Genomic DNA, 22,288 nt, shown 5'->3' with positions numbered 1-22,288 from the left:
AAAATTGGGAGTTTGGAGACAGATCGACCTTTGCAGCTGGAGCTTTTGCCCTGAGCACAAAGATATTTTCCATGGGAGGAGGAGCAGGAGTGAGAAATTCCAGCTTGATGGCAGATTTTGGCCTTGGGAGATGGATGTTTCTGGGGCTCAGGGGTGTCAGGACACCCAGGCTTTGAACAAAAACCACGTTTTCCTCTCCCTCAGCTCCCCTGGTTGTGGTGGAAGGAGACATCTCCACCAGGAAAGTCAAGGATTAATGGGAGAACAGCTCCAAAGGTCACCAGGAGGGAAAAACCTTCCAGGGAAGACATAAAACAGCTTTTATGGCTTTGTAACGAACTAAAACTCAGCAGTTTGCTGTTCCAAATATCCCGGCTAGGAACAGAGCTCGGTCTGGGAGTGGGGACACTGAGGGCGCAGTGGCACAACCACATCGCCTCCACCCCGAATTTCCAGCTGCTTTTGCACCTGGTGCCAGCTCACCCCAATTCCAGGGGTGGAAAATTCCAAGGGCAGCCCTCCCTGGCCTCTGGGTCCTCTTCCCAAACCCCATCCCAGGATTAGGGATGTGGTGATGGGATCCCATCCTAAGCACGGGAGGGGTTTGGTTTTCCTTGTCTGACTTTTAAAACCGGGATTAGATGAGCACAAACTCTGGGTCTGCTTCCCAAACCTCACTCCCTCTTGGGATTAAAGATGTGGTGATGGGATCCAGGCCCTGCTGCACGGGAGGGGTTTGGTTTTCCTCGTCTGGTTTTTAAAACCGGGATTAGATGAGCACAAACTCTGGGTCCACTTCCCAAACCCCACCCCATCTCAGGATTAGGGATGTGGTGATGGGATCCCGTCCCAAGCACAGAAGGGATTTGGTTTTCCTTGTCTGGCTTTTAAAACCGGGATTAGATGAGCACAATCTCTGGGTCCTCTTCCTAAATCCCATCCCAGGATTGGGGATGTGGTGATGGGATCCGGACCCTACTGCACGGGAGGGGTTTGGTTTTCCTGGTCTGACTTTTAAAACCGGGATTAGATGAGCACAAATTCTGGGTCTGCTTCCCAAACCCCATCTCATCCCAGAATTAAGGATTGTGGTGATGAGATCCGGTCCCAAGCAAGGGAGGGGTTTGGTTTTCCTCGTTTGGCTTTTAAAAGTGGGATTAGATGAGCACAAACTCTGGGTCCACTTCCCAAACCCCACCCCATCCCGGGATTAGGGATGTGCTGATGGGATCCCGACCCTGCTGCACGGGAAGGGTTTGGTTTTGCTCGTCTGGCTTTTAAAACCGGGATTAGGTGAGCACAAACCGGAGCTGGGGGATGTGGAGAGCAGGTGGGAAAAGGGGGATGGGGCTCCTGGTGCTGCTGGAACGGAAAATGGGGACGTGGCACCATCCAGTGACCAAAGTGGAAAAGGCATTTTCCCTCTTGTAGAGGTTTTCCTCCACATCCTGCTGCCTGCCGCTGGGAATCGGGGTGGATCCGCAGGAATCCGGGTTTAACTCTTCTCCTGCTGGGCACGTTTAGCTAAACTGGGTCTAGCCCCAACAAGGACATTAAAACTGGGCTTTGGGGCTTCAGCTGCTGCAGGGAAGGCAGGGTGACTCCAGCACGGAGTCACCAGGGCTGGGCAGGATGCCCTTTTATGGGATCATTCCCAGACCTCAAAATGCCCGGTTTGGGGTTTTTCTGATTTTTTTGCAAATCCTGAGCTGCCTCAGTGATCCCCGAGCTCTTCCCGGGTGGATGTGAATTATTTCCACCTGCACCCACCCGGGTGGGCTGAGACAGGGGCTGGGACAAGGGCTGGGCCAGGGGACAGTGGCTGAGCCAGGGAACAGGGGCTGAGCCAGGGGACACCGTTCCCTTCACAGAGGGCAGCATCCAGGACGTGACCCTCGGCAGCTCCTACAGCTACTACATGATCCAGGGGCTGGAGGCGGGCATGGAGCACACGGTGACCATCAACCCCATCTTTGGGGACATCGAGGGACCGGTGGTGACCGGCAAAGCCACCACGGGTGAGTGTCCTGCAGCAGGGGTGGCGCTCAGCCCACGCAGACATGGGAGGTGCTGGCACAGAACTGGTGTCACTCCTGTCACTTCTCTGTGCCGTTGGGTTTGGGGAGCTCTTTGGAGCTGTTGGGACCTCGATGGAGCTGGGCAACTCTTCTCTCCCGCAGTGGCTTCCAGCACTGTCCAGATGCTGAAAGTGAGTGAGATTTCCATCAACAGCCTCCTGGTGTCCTGGGATTCAGTCATGGGAGCCACCGGGTACCGGCTGGCCTGGGGTCCGACACCAGGTGAGATCCCTCTCTGCTCTCCTGGAATGGGAGAGCCTCAGGAGTGCTGGGAGCGGGGCAGGTGCAGCTCATGAACTGCTCCAAGCAGCCTTTCCCACAATTCCAGAGCATGAACTGAAGCCAGGGATTATTCCTGGCCCTGAGGTGATGTCGTTACAGAACACGACACAGCACAAAGCACCACGATCCCATCGCAAGAGTGTGATGGTGTTCGCAGGGGATTTCAGACTGGGGAAGAGACGAGGATCTGACTCCATGTTTCCCAAGGCTGATTTATTATTTTATGATATATATTACATTAAAACTATACTAAAAGAATAGAAGAAAGGATTTCATCAGAAGGCTAGCTAAGAATAGAACAGGAAAGAATGATAACAAAGGTTTGTGGCTCGGCTCTCTGTCTGAACCAGCTGGGCTTTGATTGGCCATTAATTACAAACATCCAGCATGGCCCAATCATTGTTTACATTTTGTTCCTGAGGCCTCTCAGCTTCTCAGGAGGAAAAATCCTAAGGAAAGGATTTTTCATAAAATATGTCTGCGACACGAGAGAGATTTATTATAGCAACACGTTGCTTTTATACTTTTTCAAGATATTTGCATTCACTGAACAGACACATTGACTGCCCATTGGTTATAGGAAAGAAACAAAGTTCTCAGTGGGTGTTCAAGGAGCCACATCACTCTGTGAGCCAGCTGGAGTCTGTATCTCTTAACTTTCTCTCCTCCATCACATCTCCATGGTGACAACCTTGGTGTCTTCCTCAGGAGAGATAAGGGGCTTTCCTTATCATCAGGAGGCCTTTGCTGGCTCACAAGAACAGCACAGAATGTCTTTCCTACAAGGTACCGACCTGGCCCCAGCCCCACACAGTGAGTCCCCAGGAAGGAGACAGGGAACATTCCCAAGTTCCTGTGGTCCCTGGATGTGAGATGGTTTGGACAGAGTTCCTCTCAACTAGTTTGGATCACTTAGGTGTTAAAATTCCAAAATAAATAACCACAGGAAATCTCTCCCTTGCCCTGGTGGACACATGGAATCCAAGCATCCCTGAGGCTGGGAAACACCTCCAGGTCCAACCTGTGCCCAATCCCCACCTTGTGATGGAAGTGCCACCTCTAGGTGTTCCTTGGACACCTCCAGGGATGGGCACTCCAAACCACCCTGGGCAGCCCCTTTCAATGCCTGAGCACGCTTTCCATGAGGAAATTCCTGCTGAATTGTCCTGGAGCAGGTGTCCCCCATGAGGAAATAATTGTCCTAGAGCAGGTGTCCTCCATGAGGAAATTCCTCCTGAATTGTCCTGGAGCCTGAGTCCTCCATGAGGAAATACCTGCTGAATTGTCCTGGAGCAGGTGTCCTCCATGAGGAAATAATTTTCCTGGAGCAGGTGTCTTCCATGAGGAAATTCCTCCTGAATTGTCCTGAAACAAGTGTACTCCATGAGGAAATAATTGTCCTGGAACTTGTATCCTCCATGAGGAAATTCCTGCTGAATTGTCCTGGAACAGGTGTCCTCATGATAGTGGAACCCTGGAAAAAGTTAAAGATAGAATCTAAAAATGTTAGGCTTTGTGCTTTCCCAGATCAACTGCACCTGCGTAAGCAGTATGATAAATTACATAATTGTTAGATGTGATGATTGTTTAGTAATTAAATGTAATTATTATATAACCATAAGAAGAATAGTGAGAAGCTATGTTGGAAATTCAGAGAGGGGCTAAATTTATGTATACAATAGAACAATATAAGTTTAATAATTAACATGAAAGTTATGTAATGATAGAGTATAAAACATGATAATTTCGGATGTATGGTCGGAGTCAGATTTGGGTTGAATATACCCCGATTCCCAGAGCTCTTAATAAAAAGCACCGCATATAGTCCCCGTGATTGTGTTTTTGAACGCTAACACTCCATGAGGAAATTCCTGCTGAATTGTCCTGGAGCAGGTGTCCTCCATGAGGAAATAATTGTTCTGGAGCAGGTGTCTTCTATGAGGAAATTCCTCCTGAATTGTCCTGGAGACAGCGTAATCCATGAGGAAATAATTGTCCTGGAGTAGGTGTCCTCCATGAGGAAATTCCTCCTGAATTGTTCTGGAGCAGGTGTCTTCCATGAGGAAATTCCTGCCGAATTGTCCTGCAGCAAGTGTCCCCCAGCAGAGGGAACGCGGTGGATTTCCCAGGATGCCACAGAGCTGCTCTCCAGCCTCGTTCTCCTCTCTTTTCTCTTCCCAAGAGTTCTTTGGCAAGGACCGTCCCCGGCACCTGTCCCTGGGCCGGTCAGTGACGTCCCAGCAGCTCCGTGGCCTGGCCCCCGATGCCGAGTATGTCATCTCCCTGTCCGTGCTCTTCGGCCCCGGGGAGGGCCCTGGTGTCACCACCTCAGCCAGGACAGGTGAGTGCAGGGGTAGGATGGAGGAGCTACCACAGGACGTAACCTCTGAGTATCTGGTTCGAGCTCATGTGTCCCTGACTGGGGCTATTCCTGTGCTCCGGGCCTGGGAAGAGATTCAGGTTTGTAAGGTCCCAGATTGGTTGGGGTTGGAAGGGTTGAAAGGTTTGGAATAACTGGATGGGTTGGAAGGGTTGGAAAGTTTGGAACAGCTGGAAAAGTTGGAAGGGTTGCAAATGTTGGACGAGTTGGAAGAGTTGGAAAGTTTAGAAGGGTTGGAGGAGTGGGAAGGGTTGGAAAAGTTGGAAAGGTTGGAAGATTTGGAAAGTTTGTAAAGGTTGGAAAATTTGGAAGAGTTGGAAGTGTTTGGAAGGATAAAAGGGTTTGGAATGTTTGGAAGGGTTGGAAGAGTTTGGAAGGGTTGGAAAGTTTAAAAGGATTGGAAGAGTGGGAAGGTTTGGAAGGGTTGGAAAGTTTGGAAGATTTGGAATGTTTGGAAGGGTTGGAAAGTTTGGAATGGCTGAAAGGGCTGGAAAAGTTGAAAGGGTTGGAAAGGTTTGGAAGGGTTGGAAGAGTTGGAAGGGCTGGAAGCTTTGGAAAAGTTGGAAAGTTTGGAAGGGTTGGAAGCCCATCTTGTTCCAACACTTTCCACTATCCCAGCTCACTCCAAGCCCCATCCAACCTGGCCTTGGACACTTCCAGGGATGGAGCAGACACAACTTCTCTGGGACACCTGTGCCAGGGCCTCCCCACCCTCACAGGCAGGAATTCCTTCCCAAAATCCCACCTCCCCCTGCTCTCGTTGAGTTCAAAGCCACTCTCCCTTATCCAAAGTCCCTTCCCAGTGGTGAAGTGCCCAATCTGCACTCACTGAGCTTCCAAAGATCCCAAAATTCACACCAATATTGAGTCCTCAAAATTATTAAAATCCATCTGCAAAAAATCTGTAAAACAGGAAATCTGGGTAAAATCTGCTGCAGGAAACCACAGGAAGATGAAGAGGGTGGAACGTCCTAGAGCAGTCATTTTTGCTTGGTGATAAGGGCTGTCTCCTTCCTTAAAGAATTCTGTAATTCCAAAAGAATCCTTCTGGGAGATCAGATTCCCTGGACAAGAGGCAGCAGGTGCAAATCCTTTGTTGGTGGACAAACGTTGTCCCTGTCTCTCAAAGTTCTGCTGCCCTGGGAGCCTGGGAGAGGCAGCACCGCTGATCCAAAAGCAGAGGGGGAATTCTTGGAAAAGATTCCAAAGTGGCAGCGGGTGACTGGAGACCCTGGAATACCACATGGAGAAAATTGTCTGACCCTTGTGGGGAAGAGAACAGGGAATATTCCAGAGCCAGGAGAGCTCGGGGTGGGTGTTTCACCTGGGGAACTGGGATATGGATCTCCTGATTCCATGAATCCCTGAACTGCCTGGCCTGGCCTTGCTCCCACTGGATCTGGGCAGAATGTGCTCCTTGATGACCTCAAGTTTCTCCAGGTGAGGATGAGGAGACACCAAGGGTAAACAAAACCACCATTTTTAATTCTTTGATATAATTTTGACTCATTAATGATGAGCCTTTGGGCAGGAATCAGGACACTCCTGATGTTGTTCCCATCACCCCGGCCTGTCCTGGCCTTGGTCCCACTGGATCTGGGCAGAATGTGTTCCTTGATGACCTCAAGGAGTGGTGTCTCTGCAGGTGAGGATGAGGAGACACCAAGGATAATCAAAGATGCCATTATTAACCCTTCGATATAATTTTGACTCATTAATGATGAGCCTTTGGGCAGCAATCAGGACACTCCTGATGTTGTCCCCATCACCCTGGCCTGTCCTGGCCTTGCTCCCACTGGATCTAAGGTAGAACGTGCTCCTTCATAACCTCAAGGAGTACAAAGTGGTGTCTCTGCAGGCGAGGATGAGGAGACACCAAGGACAAACAAAGACACCATTTTTAACTCTTCGATATCATTTTGACTCTTTAACCCTTCGATATAATTTTGACTCATTAATGATGAGCCTTTGGGCAGCAATCAGGACACTCCTGATGTTGTCCCCATCCTGCAGCTCCTCTGGGATCAGTCTCCAACTTCAAGGTGACGTCCCACACCAGCACCAGCCTGTCCTTGGCCTGGAGTGCCATGGCCGCTGCCACCAAATTCAAACTCAGCTGGAGCCCCGTGGGAGCAGGAAAAGGTGAGCAGGGAAAGCACATTCCAGGAACTGGGATGGTGTTCACAGGGGTCCAAGGGTGAGGGAAGAGACGAGGAGCTGACTCCATGTTTCACAAGGCTGATTTATTATTTTATGATATATATTACATTATAACTATACTAAAATATTAGAAGAAAGGATTTCATCAGAAGGCTGGCTAAGAATGGAAAAAGAAAGAATGATAACAAAGGTTTGTGTCTCAGACAGAGAGTCCAAGCCAGCTGGGCTGTGATTGGCCATTAATTAGAAACAATCACATGAGACCAATCCCAGATGCACCTGTTGCATTCCACAGCAGCAGATAATCATTGTTCACATTTTTTTCCTGAGGCCTCTCAGCTTCTCAGGAGGAAAAATCCTAAGGAAAGGATTTTTCAGAAAATGTGTCTGTGACACAGCTGCACCTTCCCAAATTCCTGACCTGGTCCTGGGGGGTTGGGAAAGAGATCCCACAGCTGGGAAGCCTGGTCCTGTGGCAGGTCCTTCCTCCTCTTTGTTTTCACGGTTTTATTTATGGAGATAATCCCCAGAGCTCTGGGCAATGCAGCAATTTCCTCTGGAGGAAGGAAGTGAGCTCCAGGCTCTGAAATATCCCTGTTTTTCCAGGAAAACAGGTTGCCAGGACTCGATACCTGGGCAGCAGAGTGCTGGCCCATCGGATTGAGCAGCTGGTGCCCAACACCCTGTACAGGGTCGGTGTCCGGGCTGTGTTCAGCAGGACCGAGGGGCCTGAGGTGACCCTGACTCACCTCACAGGTGAGTCCTGCTGGGAAAATGTGGAATTTTCTTCACTCAGGATCACCGAATGTGGTGGTGTTCACATGGATTCCAGGATAAGGGAAGAGACAAGAATCTTGACTCCATGTTTCAGAAGGCTGATTTATTATTTTATGATATTGTATTATATGAAAAGAAAATTATATATTAAAACTACACTAAAGAATTAGAGAAAGGATTTCCTCAGAAGGCTTGCAAGGAATAGAAAGGAATGATAATAAAATCTTGTGACTGACCAGAGAGTCTGAGACTGTGATTGGCCATTAATTACAAACAACCACATGAAACCAATCACAGATGCACCTGTTGCATTCCACAGCAGCAGATAACCATTGTTTACATTTTGTTCCTGAGGCCTCTCAGCTTCTCAGGAGAAAAAGATCCTAGCTAAAGGATTTTTTCATAAAATATCATGGTGACAGAAAATCTCTCCTTCAGTTTGGGAGGCAAAGCTTGGATTGGTCTTGGGCACGGGATTGGCCCAGTTGGTTAAAGCCTGGTGATAAAAACACCACAGATTCGGGTTCAATACTTGTGTTCATCCCTTTAAGAGCTGGACTCCATGATCCTGGTGGATCCAGCTCAGGATATCCTGTGGTTGGGGGAGGCACGAGCAGCCCTCACTGCTGGTGGCAATAATCCATGGCTGTTCCCATGGGAGGGAGTGGACTCATCCTTCTGGCACGTTGGGCAATCCTGGATTTATCAATGCAATTCCTAGAGTTTTTTATCCAAAACCACCTCAGGAATGCAGGAGTCTCTGCAGGGTCTCTCACCAGCTTGCACTCTTGGGGTTTTGGGAATTCCTTGGGTTGTTGTCACTACAGGACACAAAACAACACAAGAACACACACTGCTGCTCTCAAGGTGAAAAAAGGGGAGTTTATTTTCTGACTCCAACATTTATAGTTTTCCAAAAGTAACAGTGGATTGGAGGGTGACAGTGCCACCTCTCCAATGACACTGGGCAAACCAACAGCCCATCAAATTTCTCCTCCTCCATAAAAGAATGCAAAACAATGACTTATTTACAGAAAGTTCGTTACAAGAATGTAAACATCAGAAGGCTTAGAAAATCTTTAAAAATCAGGGCTACAGGTTGTGGCTCTTCCTCTTCCAACATGGAATTCTGGCTCCTTTCCATGTCTTATTTGCCTGATTCCATCTCAGTGAGTCTTTTTGTGGAATTTGGAGATGTGTCTGGAGGATCCATCCTCTCCTGGAGTTCTTTTCATGTCCCTCTGTGTGTTACCAGTTTGGTGTGGGTGGTGAGAGATGTCAGGCTGAAATTCCTCACCTTGGATTCCATGGATCCATTAGGAATTTCAGCCTGGAATCCTGGATAATGTGTGGAAAGTAGGTATCGAGTCCATGCCCAAATTCTCCTCCTCTACCACAGCTTGGAGCCATGGTGCTGCTCTGGGACCGAGCTGAAATCTTATCCTGGTTCATTTTTCCAGCTCCTTCTGGAGATTCCAGCCCCATCCCGGCCATCCAGGACCTGAGGGTTACCGACGCTGGTGTCAACACTTTGAAGCTGGCTTGGAAAAGGCCTCCTGGGATCAGTCACTACAAGATATCCTGGGAGCCCCCCAATGGTGAGAATCCCAATCCTTGGTCAGGGAGCACGAGGAACCCACAAAAATGGGGAGTTTGGCTCAGGAAATTCCTTTTCCATGGGTGGTTGAGGTAGGTGAGGCTTCTATGTCCACAGGGTTGGACTCCTCTAAACAAGCCCTGAGCTAAGATTTAGGCTCTAACCAAGGGTATAAATATAGCTGGGATTTGGGAATTCCAAGAATTAGCTCTTTTCCACATTTATGACCTCATCTCGCCTCTGCCTATGCCTCAGTTTCTGATGAAATCCTTTCTTCTATTCTTTTAGTGTCATTTTAATATAGCATTTTCTTTTAATATAATATATATCATTAAATAATAAATTTTTGCAGGGGTCCCAGCACGAGGGAAGAGATGAGGATCTGACTCCATGTTTCAGAAGGCTGATTTATTATTTTATGATATATATTATATTAAAAGAAAATGATATATTAAAACTACACTAAAAGAATAGAAGCAAGGATTTCATCAGAAGGCTGGCAAGGAAAAAGAATGGAATGATAATAAAATCTTGTGACTGACCAGAGAGTCTGACACAGCCGGACTGTGATCGGCCATTAATTAGAAACAACCAACATGGACCAATAAAAGATGCGCCTGTTGCATTCCACAGCAGCTGATAATTATTTTTTACATTTCGTTTCTGAGGCTTCTCAGCTTTTCAGGAGAAAAAATTCCTAATGAAACGATTTTTCATAAAATATGTCTGTGCCTCAGTTTCCCCGTGGGCAGAATGAGTCCCTAAGTGTCCTCCCTGGCCAGGTCCTGTCAGGTGTGCGTGAAGCTGCTGTAACCATGACTGTTACACTTCCCTTTCCATGGACACCACGTGTTTTTTGGGATGTCTCCTCTCAGGTGACTCGGAATCCTCCCAGCTGCTCCCGGCAGAGGCCGTTCCCTTCACGATCCCCAAACTGAGGGACAACACCACCTACACCATCTCCGTGTCTGCAGTGGGAAAGGGGCAGCAGGGAAACCCCACGGTCCTCACGGCCAAAACCTGTGAGTGTGGGATTCAGGGATTGGGATAACAGCATCTCTGTAGGGGAATGAAAGAAAATGGGCGGTTTGGGCTGATGGACACCTTATTCCTGGAATTCCAGGATGTTTTGGGTTTCATGGATTGGGATAACGGCATCTCCATAAGGGACTGAAGGAAAAAGAGCAGTTTTGGTTGATGCACGCCTTATTGCTGGAATTCCAGGATTTTTTGGGTTGGAAGGGGCCTTGAAGATCATCCACTTCCAACACTTTCTGTAGGTTGCTCCAAGCCCTATCCAACCCGGCCTTGTTTCTTCTCAGATCCCACCAAAAACCAGATATTGATCCTTTCTTCTTATTACCAAGAAATATTGGGATTTCCCCATCTTCCCCTGCCAATAACTCCCATTTTTGTGGCACATTGTCTTGGAATTCCCTCTTTATGCAATACCTTGACCTTTTCCAGCAGGTAAAGACCAGCATCCCTCATGAGTTGTGCCAAAATGGGCAGGTTTGAGATCAAACTGAGGAGAAAATCGGGGATGTGGAGCCAACACTGGGATTTCAGGGAGCATCTGGGAAAAAAACCACAGGAAAAACTTCATTACTCATTCCAAAACCTCAAGTTTCAGTCAGTTTAGAGTCCAGACTGAAGATCTGTCAAAATTTCCCCCAGTTCCCACCAAATGAGAACTGGTCTGATTCAGCTTCTTGGAAAACACCTGAAGTGCTGGAGGATCTCCTCCCTTTCACCAGAATCATGGAATTTGGGAGGCAGAAATGTCCCAAAAGCCATTTCCAGCCCCTAAGCTTTGTCCCTTTGCTTTTCCAACAGTGGATTTGCCCAAAGTGACGGAATTCACCGTGCAGGAGGCCGCGGATTCCAGCGTTTTGTTGTCCTGGAATTCTGTTCCTGGAGCATCCCTGTATTCGCTGACGTGGGGATTGTCCTCAGGTAACGTTTGATGAAGGAAGGAAACCCTGATCCTTCTCCTGAGCTCCTCTGGATCCTGCTCAGCAGGAGAACCCTGGGGGTTTCCATGGCTTCCTTCATCTCAGCTTCTCCATTTGGCTGAAAAAGAGGGAAAATGGGAGCTGGAGGAGGCTCCTAAAATGTCCCATTTGGCCTTTGCAAAATCCTCTGGAGAAGCAAAAAAGGAGAGGTGGGAATAGCTCAGGAAAAAGGAATTTTGGCATTATCTGCGTCCCTTCCTGCCCATCAAATCCACCAGAAAAGGTGCATTTTTGTCATCCATGAAACCTCATTTTTATCTGTTTCAAATCTCTGCTCTGCTGTGAGGGGCTTTTAAAAATTCCTTAATCATCCCTCACCATTCCTTTTCCCAACTGATTTGGCTTTTCAGGATTTTCCCTTTTAAAGCACTGATTCCATGATTTTTTCCCCTGGATTGGACTAAAATCCTCTTTGAATTTGGAGTTGTCCCTGTGGCTTCAACCAAAAACTTTTTTCTAGGATCAGTTCACATCCAAAGTCAATAAAGAAACCAAATCCAACAGAATTCCCTGTGCTCCCTGCAGTGCTTTTGGAGCTACCAGGAGCATTAATTTCTAATTTTTATTTTTAATTCCAAGGATATTTCAGGATTGGCAGCTCCATACTTGCAGGCTGTGTCACTCAGGATGAACCGCCCTGTGACAGCAGCATTTTTTTGGGATAAATATTATGGAAAAGTGATTTGGGAACGGAACCTTTGGGGTGATTTTAGTTATCTAAAGCAACTGTTCCCCCTCCTGTGCTGTGCTGTTCAAATATTGATCGGGAAGGATGCAGAAATCCCTGATTTCAGAGCAGTCAGGGAATCAGGAATGGATAATCCCATGTCTGACAGTCCCCCTGTGCCCTCCCTCCATCGATCCAGCTGGAATGGGTTCATAAATATTGATTTCCCATCACCAGCTGATGAATCCTCACCCCACTTCTCCACAGGATAAAATTTATACTCCTGAGTGAATAATTCAATTTTTTTCTGGTTAAGTATCCCAACTGCCAACACTGGTGAATAAAAGCAATTGAAAATTTGGCCCTTATTTTTGTCTTGAATAATTTTCCTTCACACAACTTGATTTTTTTCCCTCAATAAACATTATTTTATTATGCATTTTCCTTACTCCTTTTGAAGCTCATTTAATGCCCTTTTCCCTGCTGATTCCATCCAGCCTATCCCATAAAAAATTGGATCCCTTTCTATTCCACTTGGGATCATTCCACCTGTGGATCAGACAAAATAAACCAATTATGGCTATTTTGATTCAGGGAGGGAAGCACAAGAGTTTAAATCAATTTTCAAGAGGGATTTTACAATTTTATTTAAAGGAGGAAAACCTTCCTTCCAAAAATTTTTGTAGAGAATTGAGAACAGCAAACTGGATTTGATCCTTGGAGATCTTGTCCAACCTTAATTCTATGAGTTGATGACAGTGGAGCAGATCATTTGCCCCGATTTTATTTCTTGCCATACAAATTGAGTTTTTGGGGTGATTTTTTCCTAAGTAAAATGTTATTTCAGGATAAAAAAGGTACAAATTCTGCTTTGAACAGTGTCAAATTCATCATTTATTATTTCTAAAGTAAGGCACTTAGGAAATGTCAATCATTATTATGACTCCTTTTCCTATCATTATTTTAAATCAAAACTCAATTGTGTGCAACGAAATTTCTCAGTCAAATCTGATTTTATTTTTCATCAGACTTTCCATTCCTTCCCAGAAAATAATCTTATTTCTATCCATAAGAACCGCTGGATAAAAATTGCTCTCTCAGCCTTGAGCGCCAAATTCCCTAAATTTTTGCATAAATTCCAAATTTTCAATGCACAAAATCAACGTGCTTTCATCTGGTTTAGGTCCTGACCATTGCACTTTGTAAATTATTTACTTTTGCCTCCTCTCCAAATCCTGGGAATCATCCCCAAATTCCTGTTTGCCAACAGTGATGCCACCAAAATGGGAATTAATCTTTGCTTTCCTGGCTCCCAGTGATGTTCCTCCTGTTTTCCACAGCTCCTGCTCTTTCCCAGGAATTGTTACCAGCAGCTTCCCGTTCCCATCGAGTGACAGGGCTGAGCTCCAAGGAAATTTATTTGTTTTCCATAAAACCAATGTTTGGAGACTTGGAGGGACCAGAGACAACGCTCCTCGCACAAACAGGTCTGAAGGATGGAGACCTGGATTTTCCAGTGAAAACTGCTCCTGAGGCTGGTTTTGGAGTTTCAAATTATTTTTCTTTTTGCTGGAGAGGCTAAAAAAGGTTTAAAATTCACCTTTTCTGTTTGGGTCCTACAGCAGGAGCTCCCAGGGAGGCACCAACTGCTCCAGCAGTTCCTGCACCATTGGATATGAGGAAATCTCCGTCAGGATCTCCCAGCAGTGTGGGGACCTCTCCTCTCCCAGTGCCCACCAGTACAAAATTCCCAGAGCCCCCAGTTTGGACCAGCATGGTGTCAGCACCGCTGACAGCCCTGCCTGGGCCAAGTGAGTGTGGGAATGATGGTGATGATGATGATGTAGAAATAGTCAAAGCTTAGACACCAAGATCTTCTCTGATCCAGAGCTCAGAGACTGAGATCTTCTCTGATCCAAAGCTTGGAGACCAAGATCTTCTCTGATCCAAAGCTCAGAGACTAAGATGTTCTCTGATCCAAAGCTTAGCAACCAAGATCTTCTCTGATCCAAAGCTCGGAGACCAAGATCTTCTCTGATCCCTGGAGCTAAAACTTAATTTTAAGCTAAAATTAACTAAGGTCTTAATTCCCAGAATAACAAGAGAGGAAAACGTCAGGGAAGGCCCAAACCCCATAAATGCGGTGAAGGCCTCAGCGCAACCCTGAGGGGTGAAGGTGCTGCTGCTCACCCAAAAATTGGCATCACAAGAGGTTTGGGGTTTGTTTTGGTGCTCTGAACACAGAAAACCCCGATATTTAGGGTGATTTAGGATCCCTCAGCTCACAGAATTCCCCTCTTCCCTCTGCAGTTTGCGGGAAGCTCAAGGCAGACGTTGGGTTCCTGGTGGATGAATCCTCGAGTATTGGCCAGAGCAACTTCAACAAAGTGAAGGATTTCCTCTTCCGGATCGTCTCCTTTTTCCCCAAAATTGGGCCTGAAGGGACACAGGCAAGATTTCCTTAAGTGTTTTTTTTTTTCCTGGAGCAGAGTCTGCTCACCCAGGAGTTGTGGAGCAGACAGGCCAGGGAAAGACCTGTATGGAACAAAAAAACCCAGGAATTAAAGTCTCCTCAGTGTCAGCTTTCCCATTTGGACAGATTTCCATTTCTTGGTTATTTTTCCAAGACTGAATCATCGGTAAGAAAGCAAATTCCACACCTGACATGCTGTCTTGGTTAGGCCAGAGATCTGTTGGGTGCATATTCCCCTCTTGGAACCCATTTCTGGCCCAATCCAGGGTGGGGAATTGTTGGAAATCAAGAGTGAGGACAGATGGGAATCCAGAATGGGAATGGTGGCAAATCTAGAGGGAGAATTGTTGTAAATCCACAGTGGTGATGGTTGAGAATCCAGAGAGCGGAAAATGGTGGGGAATCCAGAGCGGAAAATGGTGGGAAATCCAGAGGGAAAATGGTTGGGAAATGCAGAGTGGGGAATGGTTGGGAATCCAGAGTGGGGTCAGATGGGAATCCTGAGTGAGAATGGTTGGGAATCCGGAGTTTGGAATGATGGGAAATCCAGAGGGAAAATGGTGGGGAATCCAGAGTAGGGAATGGCAGGAAATGGTTGTGAATCCAGGGTGGGGAATGGTTGGGAAACAAGGGTGGGGATGGTTGAGAATCCAGTGGGGATAGTTGGGAATCCAGAAGGTGGAATTGTTGGAAATCCAGAGCAGAGATGGTTGGGAAACCAGAGTGGGAATGGTGGGAAATCCAGAGTGAGGACAGATGGGAATCCAGAGTGGGGGTGGTTGGAAATCTAGGTGTAGATCCAAGTGGGAATTGTAGGATGTCCCAGCAACTCCCTCCTCCAACAAACAGAAAACAAAAGCCCCAGATCGTGATGGGAATCACCTCCAGGACAAATGAAGCCTGAAGGATTTCATGACAGCAAAGCCAATGGGAAGACTCAGTTCCTCATTTATTTGGGGTCATTTATTTAATTTAAGTTAGGAAGGGAGAGTTACAGAGCTCAGTTTAAGCTGAGCAGAAAATGGGAAATTCTTGGACTCTGCTTGGAGGTTTTAGGTGAATGATGAAGTCACCCTGAATCAACAAATAACTCTGGGAACATAAAAAATTTTGATTTATTTGATTTAGGTGAGGATCTGACTCCCTTTTCCCAGAGAATTCAACCTCTTCCCATTCCTAGTGGACCACGCTCTGACTCGAGGCAGTCTGTCCCATTTCCTGTGGATTTGGGGGTTTTAATCCCTGTTTTTGGCAGGTTGCTGTTGCTCAGTACAGCGAGGAGCCCAGGGCAGCTTTTCACTTCAGCCAACACCGCGACCGCAACGGAGCCCTCGGAGCCATCAGGGGGCTGAGCTACACCGGAGGCAACACCAAAACAGGTCTGGGAAAGGGACCTGGACACCCGGGATGGTCCTTCTGGCCCAGGACAGAACCTGGAAGCCAAGGAAAACATTTCTCTGAGTGATTTGGAGCCATTTCCTTGGTGGGAACATTGTGCTTAAAGTTGTTTTAAATTTAGGAACAGATTAAAATTGATTTTCGGAAGTGATTTTTCCAACCACTTAGTGCTTTATCCATGTCCTGTTTTCTCCCCTGGGTTTTCCTCATTATTTTATGGTTTTGCCTGCACCTGAGGGAGGTTTTTACACCATAAACATGAGGATGGCTGTAGTGAAGCATTCCTGCATCCCTGAAATCCAGATATTTTGGCTCATTTAAAAAACTCAGAGAGGGATGACACTTTCCATGTGCTCATTCCCACCTGGACACTCGGAATACCTGGTTCCCTGGAGGAACACAACCAAGAATGGTAAATTAAAGATGGTTAATTTTTATTTAATCATTTAGCCCAGTTGGTTGGAAGCTGGTGCCAGTAACTCCAAGATTTGATCTCCCTATGGACCATTCAGGAATTGGACTCGATGATCCTTGTGGATCCTTTCCAGTTTGGAATATTCTGTAGTTTTGTGATTTTTCAATGAAATCTTCACATTTGAGGCACCCAAATCCCTCGCCTACCTCACTGGTATTCGACAAGAGCACAAAAAAACCAAGAAAAGCCAAAATACAGGAATTTTCATGGGATTACTTAGGGAGAGAAGGCATGGAATTAGTCAGGCTGGAAATTCCTGGCAAACCTTGCCTTTTTAAATTCTTTTTATGGAGTTTGTGTCAATAAGGACACAAATTTTACTCCATGTAGGAATCTTTCCATAGTGTTTTGGAGCTTCTTGACCATTTCAATCTGTGGGAGATTTCTTTGTGGAACTTTCTTGGTCTTTCCAAAGACATTTGGAAATGTGAATTCTGTGGATTTTATTCCAGAAGCGTAAGAAAAGTTAATTCAAATTTCTGAATATTTTGGTTCCCCTTTTCCAAAATCATCTGCTGATTTCACCAGAACCATGCCAGCCAAGATCATTTCCTGCTGTTATCCTCCAAAAGACGTTGTCCCACACCCAGGGCTTCCACTTTTGAGGAATTCCCTTCACCCTCCACCCATGGAAGGAGATCCAGAGTCCAAACCTGTGGAATTAACCCAGACTCCCGCCCTGTCTCTCCCTGTCTGCTCAGGCAATGCCATATCCTACGTGCTGAAGGAATTATTCCAGCCCTCCAGAGGGATGAGACCGGGTTTTCCTCACATCCTGGTGCTCGTGACAGATGGACAATCCCAGGACGATGTGGTGTCCCCAGCCAGAGCAGCCCATGCCTTGGGTAGGAGTTCCCATTTGGGTTTCCCTCAGTTCTCCATGAATTTCCAGAGGGCTGAGGTTGCCCAGTTGGGTTTCCTTTGGTTGTCCATGAATTTCCAGAGGGTTGATGCTACCCCATTTTGTTTCCCTTGGTTCTATATGAATTTCCAGAGGGTTGATGTTACCTCATTGTGTTTCCCTGATTCTCCATGAATTTCCAGGGGGTTGAGGTTGTCCCATTGTGTTTCCCTTGGTACTCCATGAATTTCCAGGTGTTTGAGGTTACCCAGTTGGGTTTCCCTTAGTCCTCCATGAATTTCCAGAGGCTTGATGTTACCCCACTTTGTTTCCATGGTTTTCCATGAATTTCCAGAGGGTTGAGGTTGCCCCATTTTTTTCTCTTGGCTCTCCATGAATTTCCAGAGGGTTGAGGTTGCCCTATTTTGTTTCCCTCAGTTCTTCATGAATTTCCAGGGGTTTGAGGTTGCCCTGTTGTGTTTCTCTTGGTTCTCCATGAACTTCCAGGAGACTGATGTTGCCCTATTTTGTTTCTATGGTTCCCCATGAATTTCCAGAGTGTTGATGTTGCCCTATTCTATTTCCATGGTTCTCCATGATTTTCCAGGGGTTTGAGGTTGCCCAGTCGGGTTTTCCTTGGTTTTCCATGGATTTCCAGGGGTTTGAGGTTACCCTGTTGTATTTCCCTCAGTTCTCCATGAATTTCCAGGGGGTTGATGTTACCCCATTTTGTTTCCATGGTTCTCCATGAATTTCCCGGGGCTTGAGGTTGCACAGTTGGGTTTCCCTCAGTTCTCCATGAATTTCCAGAAGATTGAGGTTGCCCATTGTGTTTCCCTTGGTTCTCCATTTATTTCCAGGAGACTGATGTTGCCCTATTTTGTTTCCCTCAGCTCTCCGTGATCTTCCAGGGGTTTGAGGTTGCCCCATTGTGTTTCCCTTGGTTCCCCATGAATTTCCAGAGTGTTGATGTTGCCCTATTCTATTTCCATGGTTCTCCATGATTTTCCAGGGGTTTGAGGTTACCCTGTTGTGTTTCCCTCAGTTCTCCATGAATTTCCAGAGGGTTGAGATTGCCCCATTTTGTTTCCATGGTTCCCCATGAATTTCCAGAGGGCTGAGGTTGCCCAATTGAGTTTCCCTTGGTTTTCCATGAATTTCCAGAGGGTTGATGCTACCCCATTTTGTTTCCCTTGGTTCTATATGAATTTCCAGAGGGTTGATGTTACCTCGTTGTGTTTCCCTGATTCTCCATGAATTTCCAGGGGTTTGAGGTTACCCTGTTGTGTTTCCCTAGGTTCTCCATGGATTTCCAGGGGGGTTGAGGGAGGTGCACTTTGCGAGAAGTCACTTTGAGGGCACTCTTGGTTCCTTCCCTCCATCATCCTTTCTCTTTTCTCTCCTCACCTTGTCTTGGTTTACTGTAACTCACACCCAGCTTCAGGTGACTTCTCTGTGGGTTCCACCTGATCCCTCCAGAGGTTTTTACCAGGAAGGGATTTGGAAACTCTGATCCCAAGGATTGGTAGTGGTGGGATCCATGTCATTCCAGGGCTCCGTGTCATTGCTGTGGGGGTGTCGGGAGCTGACCCCATGGAGCTCCACAGGATCTTGCTGCAGCAGAACCCCCAGAACATTTTCTATGTCAGCACCTTCGATGACTTCCCCCAAATCCTCCAAGAACTCATAGAAGCCATTTGTTCTGATCCTCAGCTTCCAGGAACCCAAATCCCACTGGGAAAGGTGAGTTCCTACTCCAGGGAGTAAATCCAGCTTGGAGTGGGTCAGGCACAAGGAAAATCTTCTTCCCTGAGTGAAGTTTCAGAGCAGAATCAGAGCGGATTTAGGACACTGTGTCACATCCTGACCTCACTGCCCAGCCCTAACGAAACCTTTGAAATCCAGGGAGTGGAATTGGAGAAGTCAGGGTAGACCTGAGAATGTTTTGGTGGATAAAGCCACTGCAGAATACTTTTAAATATTAAAAATTCACATTATAAATTCATAGTAATAGACTTTAAATATCTGAGAATTCTCCAGGATGGTCACAACTTCGCTTTTCCCTCTTTTTTTTGCCTAAGCCAAGAAATGTTTCAGTCTGTGTTTCATGGTCACTCCGGTTTATTTGCCATCTTTTGCTGGATATTAATTCCCTGATAATTTTTTGTTTTCTCTTTTCCATTGAAGATCCCCAGGGGCTCAGCAGCTCACAAGGGTTATGACCCCCACACTGCAAAGGGAGAGAAAGGGGAGCGGGTGAGTCACAGAATTTTCTCAGTTGGAAGGGACCCACTTGGATCATGGAGTCCAGCTCTTAAGGGAATGGCCCAACAGCATGATCCACTTGGATAAATAATATTAATTATTAATAATATAAATTTAATTTAATTAATTAATATAAATTACTATCATGGAGTCATGAGTTGGAAGGGACTTGAAAGATCATCCAGTTCCAACCTCAACACCTTCCACTATCCCAGATTGCTCTGTCCAGCCTGGCCTTGGACACTTCCAGGGGTGGGACAGCCACAGCTTCTCTGGGAATTCCATTCCAGGGCCTCCCCACCCTCCCAGCCAGGAATTCCTCCCCAATATTCCATCCATCTCTGCCTCTGGCAGTAAATACAACCAAATTATGACCAAGGAAGAGCTGTAGCAAAGAATCACCCTCAGATCTTTCCTGTTGGTGTTTTGCTCCTCCTGCTCCATGTTGGCTTTGAAAATCCAGGAAAAGGGACCTGCTCTGGGATTTGGGAATGCTCTCAAGTGTCAGGGTGCTGCATGAAGCTGTTGGGGTTTGCAGGTCTGAGGCCATGCCCCCCACACTGTTCTTTGCCATGATTTTAGGGTCTCCCTGGGAAGGACGGCATTCCTGGGCTGCCGGGCAGGCCGGGCCGCCCGGGCCCTCCAGGCCCCCCTGGAATCATGGTATGAATTGGTTCCAACAAACTTTTCCATAACAAACTTTTCCAAAGGGCCATTCCAGAGAAAAGTGACCAGTATCCCCCTGTCCTGTTTTGCAGGGGCTCCCTGGCAGCCAAGGTGACGTTGTGAGTATTTGGGATCCTGGGTTGGTTTGGGTTGGAAGGGACCTTAAAACTCATCCTATTCCATGGGCAGGGACACCTCCCACTGTCCCAGGGTGCTCCAAGCCCTCTCCAGCCTGGCCTTGGACACTGCCAGGGATCAGCACCCATGGTCTTGGGGCTGTTTTTCTGTTTAACACTGCAGAATTTATTTTTAATTCCAGGGATCTCCGGGCTATCCAGGACCCACGGGGCCGAAAGGAGACAGAGTGAGTTCCATTCCTGGATTTCACTGGGAAAAATTCATTTCTTTGTTGTGACATGAAATGAAATGTGTGAAATGAAAATTCATTTCATTTGTTGTGACTTCTCTTTTTCAAGCATTTTCACTGGGATATTTGGCAAATGTAAATTTTTAAGCTGTGTCTACCTAATCCTACACTGCCAGACTTCATCTTTGGGCAGTTTCCCTCAGGAATTTTATGTCTTTATGGAGAAAAGTGCTCAATCCTAATCTCAGGTTCTGGGCACAATTAATTAGTTAGTTAATCGCAGAAGAAGGTGGGGTCATTGTGCCTTTCTGAGTTTCCATTATTAACCATTTCCATTATTAACCATTTCCATTATTAACAAACTAATAAACCCGAGTTTCCATTATTAACAATCCATTTAGGACACTAAAATATTTCAATATTTACTGGGGGCAGACCCCAGGAGGAGCTTCCTGCCCTTCTCCCAGCCCCCATTCCTCCTCTTTCCTTGCATCTCGCTGAGCTGTCTGTGCAGATGGAGATCAGGAACGGATCCTGCTGAAAGCCAACTTCCATTTTCTCCTTGGGATTAATTTTTCTCCCATGCCAGCAAACAAAACTCAAGTCATGGCCATGTGGTTTTGGGTACCAGGTGCTTTGGGTTGATGGAATTTGCCCTAAATCACCCAATCTGCTCCTGGATGTCCCAAAGTGCCTTTATCCACAGGGAGAGCCAGGCTATGTCCTGGGAGGTGTGGAGGTGATTCCTGGCCGGAATGGGCAGCCTGGCCCCCCTGTGAGTATCAAACCCCAGGTGTGGGGAACCTTCAGCTTCCCAAGGGCTGGGAGAGATCCCAAATCCCTCTCTCTCCCATTTTTCCTTGTTGCAGGGACAGAAGGGGCAGCCAGGGGTTCCTGGGGTTCCAGGACCACCAGGTTCTCCAGGGCCACCAGGAATCTCCATCAAGGTGAGTCTGCAGCAAAATTCTGGGATGTACCACTGATGGGTTGAGAATCTGACCTAGGAGAGAGGCTGGGCAGAGTTCCAGAATAAAGCAGGGATTTATTCACAGCATCTCCTCCATGGCTGCACCTTGGGCAGCACCAGAGCCCAGCCAGGGCTGCACCCAAGATGACCCAAAATGGCCCCAAAATGCACGAGCGCTGCCGGGGTCTGTCCCTGGGATCAGCTCTGCTCCATTTGCACCTTGCAGTTCATTGTCCCATTGCAGCTTTAGCCCAGGCAGTCCCACCCTGCTTGTTTTTCTCTCTCCAGCCCACGGGGTTTGTGCTCCTGGGCTGAGATTTGGGGCATTTGTCCTTGGTGCCCAGCTGGAGCAGGAATTGTTTTGTCTCCCTGCTCTGTGAAGAGAATTCCATGTTGGGAAGGATGAAAGTTTGACAAGAAGGTCTCACAGATATGTTTGCTTAGCTGAAAGATTTTTAAATGTAGAGTCTGATGGAGGAATAGAGATGGAAGCAAGTTTTGATCTAGAAGAAAAGAATTGCTGAGCCAGTCTCACTGGATAACCAAGGAGGCAAAGGGTGTGTTTGTTAGAAGGGTTTTTATGGCTTAGAGCAAAGGATAAACCCACCCCAAACAAGAAGATGTTTTTACCAAGCACAAAGAGAGCACAGGTAAACAAGGCAGCAAAGTTGCAAGTAGAGAAAAGGACTCAGAATTTTCCACTGCAAGAAAACTGAAAACCAACTTCTAGCTGAAACTGTAATGCACTAACTTTGAGTGACTGGAGAACAGTAACATGAATATGGTAATTACAGTAGTTATGATGGACTGTAGATAACAGTTCAGGTATAGATTGGTTCTACTGCATGAAGGTGCTCAGCAAAGAAAAGTCTGTAATGCA

At 46.8% G+C, this 22,288-nt stretch overlaps 1 protein-coding gene across 1 annotated transcript in view; it reads left to right on the top strand.

The window, feature by feature from the left end:
* LOC132073050 (collagen alpha-1(VII) chain-like) overlaps positions 1-20,982 on the top strand; it is a 35,851-nt gene extending 14,869 nt beyond the window's left edge. The window contains exons 11-25 of the mRNA XM_059471738.1: positions 1,872-2,018; positions 2,181-2,300; positions 4,543-4,701; positions 6,754-6,882; positions 7,507-7,656; positions 9,138-9,275; positions 10,150-10,296; positions 11,111-11,230; positions 14,267-14,406; positions 15,685-15,808; positions 17,004-17,147; positions 18,696-18,886; positions 19,331-19,399; positions 19,991-20,071; positions 20,956-20,982. Coding sequence (XP_059327721.1) covers positions 1,872-2,018; positions 2,181-2,300; positions 4,543-4,701; positions 6,754-6,882; positions 7,507-7,656; positions 9,138-9,275; positions 10,150-10,296; positions 11,111-11,230; positions 14,267-14,406; positions 15,685-15,808; positions 17,004-17,147; positions 18,696-18,886; positions 19,331-19,399; positions 19,991-20,071; positions 20,956-20,982 — 1,886 coding nt within the window. The remainder of the gene's footprint in view (positions 1-1,871; positions 2,019-2,180; positions 2,301-4,542; positions 4,702-6,753; positions 6,883-7,506; positions 7,657-9,137; positions 9,276-10,149; positions 10,297-11,110; positions 11,231-14,266; positions 14,407-15,684; positions 15,809-17,003; positions 17,148-18,695; positions 18,887-19,330; positions 19,400-19,990; positions 20,072-20,955) is intronic.
* The last annotated feature ends 1,306 nt before the right edge of the window (positions 20,983-22,288 follow it).

The sequence above is a fragment of the Ammospiza nelsoni genome, chromosome 5, assembly GCF_027579445.1.
Source record: "Ammospiza nelsoni isolate bAmmNel1 chromosome 5, bAmmNel1.pri, whole genome shotgun sequence".
In the NCBI taxonomy this organism is placed as follows: Eukaryota; Metazoa; Chordata; class Aves; order Passeriformes; family Passerellidae; genus Ammospiza; species Ammospiza nelsoni.
This window is presented reverse-complemented; position numbering and strand designations above follow the sequence as displayed.